General features: G+C 42.6%; 1 protein-coding gene across 1 annotated transcript in view; it reads right to left on the bottom strand.

Moving 5' to 3' along the window:
* Positions 1–528: 528 nt before the first annotated feature.
* Positions 529–5,157, bottom strand: part of Trpv5 (transient receptor potential cation channel subfamily V member 5) — a 25,652-nt gene continuing 21,023 nt past the window's right edge. The window contains exons 13-15 of the mRNA XM_005363834.2: positions 4,771–5,039; positions 1,476–1,582; positions 529–826 (exon numbers count right to left, since the gene is read on the bottom strand). Coding sequence (XP_005363891.1) covers positions 529–826; positions 1,476–1,582; positions 4,771–5,039 — 674 coding nt within the window. The remainder of the gene's footprint in view (positions 827–1,475; positions 1,583–4,770; positions 5,040–5,157) is intronic.

The following is a 5,157-nucleotide window of genomic DNA, read 5'->3' as shown; positions in this document are numbered from 1 at the left end:
AATTAAAGGCAACAGGACAAAGAATTTTTTTTTCTTGTAGTTTTCTACTCGGGATCTGGTTGCTAGTTGGAAGGAAAGTCTCAATGAGGGTAAAGAAATAGAAAGGACTTCGGTGTCATGATGGTTCTTTTCACATTGAGTTTTGTGGAAACAAGCAAGTCTAATGATTTACTGGTTCTGTCTTCTGTTCAAGGCATAAGAAAGATTGTCCAGATGTCAATCAAAGATGTCAATGTCCCCATCTCATGTCCTCAGCTGCCAGTTTCTCAAGATATGAGATTTCGAGGAACCCATAAGGTATATGCAACAATTGATGCCCACTGCCCATCTCTACAAATGCTGAGATGTGAAGGGTTATATATTGTCCCTTAAAGGACAGTCTATAGATACCCTCTCACAATTCACAACCATAGATGTCAGATTCTTGAAACAGCCCTCTCCCTTTTTCTGTCCTTCTTCCTCCCCACCCTCTCTCCCTTTCCACACCTTGACCCACATAGGGTTACATCTAAAGTAACAGAGTACTCTTTAGAAATGGTAGATCTCCTCTCCATCCCCCTCACCAAGGTCTAATCCAAGATTCAAATGTCCCAGAGATTTCCGACGGAGAATTTCCCAGCCACGGTGGCTGCTGCTGCTCAGGGATGTAGTCCTGGAAAGAGGAGGTGTTTGGAGGACCACAGAGCCTCTAGCTAAAGTACAAATCTCAGTCCCAGAAGGTTGCTTCTCAGATAGCTGGTCCTGCACTTCCTCCTTGTCTGAAGATTTGAAAGCTTCCACATAGCGAAGTACTCGATAAGGATTCTGGTCATGGTGAGACTCAACCCTGCGAGGAAACAGAAAGGACTCATGGGCGGTGGGGAAGGCGGGTCATACAGAGAAGCAGAGGTGAGTGTGGAAGAGAGGAGATATCAGGAAGTAAAAGGAGGGGCAGAACAGAAGCAAGGAGAACATCTAGGCCGGAGGGGAATGGGGTGAAAGTAAGGAATTCAGCTCTGGAGAGTAATGGAAGACAGGCTGTGCTGTATGTGGTAACAAGACAGAGGAAAAAAACTTAGAGATCTGAGTGTCATGAGGTTTACAGTATCCAGGTCAAGGGGTACCAGTGAGAGGAGAGGAGACCCAGGTCAGGAGAAAAGGGGTTGTATATGGAGAAAGAAGCTAGAGTCAAGGCCACAGTATATTGAAAATGAGGGAAAATGATGTACTGAGTAAACACAAGCAAAACAAATGGACAGCCCATACCCACACCTGAGTATTTACGTGTCTGTGCGCACACCATTTCACACACCACTGCCCTGTAGTAAACACCAGCTGGCTCTTGTTTTCTAACCCCTTCACCCCCCCCCCCCCCCCACCCAACACTTCACCTCTCTCTCCCAACAACAGACTAATGCAATCCTATGACATTTCCTGGTGGCTCTCCATCTCAGAGAATCCACCTGCAAGTTTCACACACACACACTGTCACTCACCGTAGGAACCAACGTTCTCCAAGCCCATACTCGCAACCGCAGATACCAGATCGAGGCCACAGGAAGCGAGGCATTTTCCTCTCCAGCATCACTGTGGTGGCCACAACCTGGAAGGAGATGAGGTACAAAAATGTCTCAGAAAAAGGCACAAGAGACAGAGAGGCAGCAAGGCCACCAAAAAAAGGAAACAAAAACCAATTTGCTCAAAGAAGACCCTAGAGGCCAGTGGTAAGGGCTACAGTTCATCCATATCTAAGCTTGTCTCAGAACCATGCTAACCTGGCTGTCTCATCAAACCAGGACAGAAGATATTTTTAAATAGAACAATGAGTTCAATACTATTATTCATATTCAGAGAAGGTGAGTCATTCAAAACTAATGTGATTTCCTTCTCACCTTTCATAGGAAAACTACAGACCAGGGACATTGACTTAAATGACTAAATAGAAGCTGTATGATGTCAGAAATGAGACAAGGAGGCTCCAGTTCAGGGACTTGCTAACAAATTAAAAATCCATATCTTAAGAAGGAAAATGTTTGATTAATGTCTGTGTTCTTGGCAAGCAAGTTCCTAGTAGTATGTCCCATACTCTGTCCTTTGTCCTGCCCTCATTAGCTAGCTAGATGAAACAGGCACCAGGCTTATCAAATGTGCCTGTGACGCAAAGCTGGGAGGGATATGTACTATGTGGAGTGACAAAAGCAACAGAGAATGATTTCACCAAACCTGAATGCTATTCTAAAGCCAACAACACAAAAAATTAGCAGAACAAGATGCCAAGGTTTCCCTTACACTGAAGTAGTTGAACTCAGTCATGTAACAAAAATTCAAGGATTGTAGCTGATTGTGAACTTAGTGTAGCCAACCAGTTGGGAAACTGACTTCATTTTACAGTTATTGACAGTAAATAGTGTCTCTTCCATAATAAGAACTGCTCTCGCATTATCAGGGTTGGCAACAGGAGATTATTGATGCGATGAGCTATCAATCCCTAAAATAGCCAGCTCTCTGTGGCATGTCTTTCTGCTCTCCTTCATCACCTTCTCTTGATCCCTGAGTTGTACTAGGCTCTCTCCCACCTTCTTTGCAATCATTTTGTTCTCCTCTAGGTAGCTATTCTTCTTTCCTCTGAAATGAATGCTCGAGCTTCTTCTTTATTTACCCTTCCCTTGACTTTTTTACTCTTGCAACAGAGTGTATCTTTTTCATCTAGAGTATGAGCTAACCACTTTCAGATAACTAGGCAGAGTAGATGGGGCTGCACAGTTAGTTGGTTCTTCCTAACAGACTAGAGAAAAGGGGACCTCACCTTCTTCCTTCCACTACTGCCTCCACTATCCAGCACTAGACCTTGTCTTAAGTTCAAAAATAAGCCTTTCACTAATCCTTGTTGCAATCCCATGGAAATCAGAATGGACTGTCTGTGGTCAAGTATGTTTTTCATTTTATCTTTTGAAGTGTTGAGAACTCAACCCCCAGCCTTGGACATGCTAGATGTGATGGTTTTAACGTAACCAGCCCCTATAAGTTCATAAGGAGTGACTTTATTAGGAGATATGGCCTGGAGTGGATGTGGCCTTGTTGGAAGAAGTGTGTCATTGTGTGGGACTTCTTGGTTTCCTTTGCTCAAGCTTCACTTAGTAAGACACTCAGATCACTTCCTGTTGCCTGTAGGTCAAGATGAAGGACTGTCAGTTCCTTCCCAGCACCATGTCTGCCTGCACACCAGCATGCCACACCCTGATGAAACTGGACTAAACCACTGAAATCATAAGTCACCCCATTGAAATGCTTTTCCTTTATAAGAGTTGCCACGGTCATGATGTCTCTTCATAGCAAGAGAGACCCTAACTAAAACACTGGGCAAGCAAAGCCACTACCCAGCTACATCTCCATCCAAAGACTTTATTTTAAAGCCTGCATTGTTGTACAATGTCAAAGAGTCAGTGGATGCAATTTGAATGGGACCTTTAAGAAGTTTGTACCCAACCCCATTCCCTCAGGTGCTTCAACTTCTTAGAAGCTGTCAACATGGTGTGATTTATCCTAGAAAAGAGAGTCAGGCTGAATGGATAGAACAGAAAACTGATGGGTTGTGTAAGGTAGAAACTGAATTCTAGACATATGTCCAAATCTAGTTTGGTATTTTAAACTTCCTAGTTATGAGGATCAGCTCATCCATCTCCAGGTCTTTAAAAAAAATCATGTTTGAGTTTGGTTTATTTCTCTTTGTGGTCATGCTCGCTCATTGATATAAGCCCTGACTTGTGCCCTTTCCACTATTCTCCTCAGCTAGTAGTCCTACCCACCTTTACTGGCCGTCTTAAATATTTCTCCCCAATACAAGTATTTCTTAACATTCTGCTTCAATTTCTCAGTTGCCTCTCTTCTTAGCCTGATGTACTTCTCTGCAGCAATTTTACTTCTTTTAGTGTCTGTCTGTTCCATAGCTTGGCACTTCAGTTGGAGGACCTATTATGTCTGTGATGCCTGTGCATGTGTGCCAGCTCCTAGACACTTCCCTACATATAACAGGCTTTTGAGGACTATTGCTACATACCAACCATGCAATTATGTGAAGGGTAAACATTGGTTCTATTCAAATATTTATATAGTTCTTATGTGGAAAGATATGTGCTCTCTAATACACAGGAGGAAACAGTCTGAAGTTGAAGATTGGAGTAATAACAACAAGGGTTTTAGTTCACCATAATGTGGATGCTTCTAATAATAAACTTTTCACAATATGAAAAACTCCTATTCTCTGAAACCTTACTCAAATATACAAAATAATAAGGTCATGATTAGACTAAAGAATATACTGGCTGCATTCTCACACTGATATATAATTATGTGGAGAAGCAGCTCAATTACTTAGTGATCTTTGGAACACATAGCTTCTAACTCTGGTATTTGATTAGCTTATTGTGCTACAAAGAAAAGATAAAATAGGGATTTGGGGATTTATAGACTCTAATAGAGGTCTAAATTTAAGAACTGCATTATATAAAAACAAAACAAAATATTCTTGCTCTCTGTGGATTCGAAGACTCCTGAATCCACTTTTTACCTGTAATCAATAGACCAACTCCATGATTATATCCTCCATTCCATCATTCTTCTGTCCCCTCCATCCTTCTACAGGTACTTCAGGGTTATACAAATGGAATGGAAATGATAGCCTTCTGGGGCTGTTCTGGGACTCCACTAAGAGTGGTTCACAATAAACACCTCTTACTGCAATGTTTCACTCCCGTTCCTGCCCCTTTGTGAGACCAACAGCAGTAGACTCACCTGTGCCCTCCAGAGTTCATCCCTTTCCTGGGCCACTCGCCAATGGGTGTCACCCATCATGGCAATGAACAAGTTGAGCATGAGCAGTGTGGCAATGATGGCGAAAGCAGAATAGGTGAGGCTGTACATGAAGGGTAGATCCACACTGTAATTGGCAGGGCCATCAATGATGGTGAGGAAGAGCTCAAAGGTGCTTAAGAGTGCTGTGGGGTAGTTGGAGAATTCCCCCAGGTTGTCTGGATCCTCTGTCTGGAAAATGATATAGAAGGCTGCTCCGCCCAGGAAGAGGCAGGTGGGGAAGGAAATTGTCACAATAAGTATGGACTTGGTTCCCATTAGTTCTGCTTCTGATATATATATATATATATATATATATATATATATATA

The sequence above is a fragment of the Microtus ochrogaster genome, linkage group LG12 (genome assembly GCF_000317375.1).
Source record: "Microtus ochrogaster isolate Prairie Vole_2 linkage group LG12, MicOch1.0, whole genome shotgun sequence".
Lineage (NCBI taxonomy): Eukaryota > Metazoa > Chordata > Mammalia > Rodentia > Cricetidae > Microtus > Microtus ochrogaster.
This window is presented reverse-complemented; position numbering and strand designations above follow the sequence as displayed.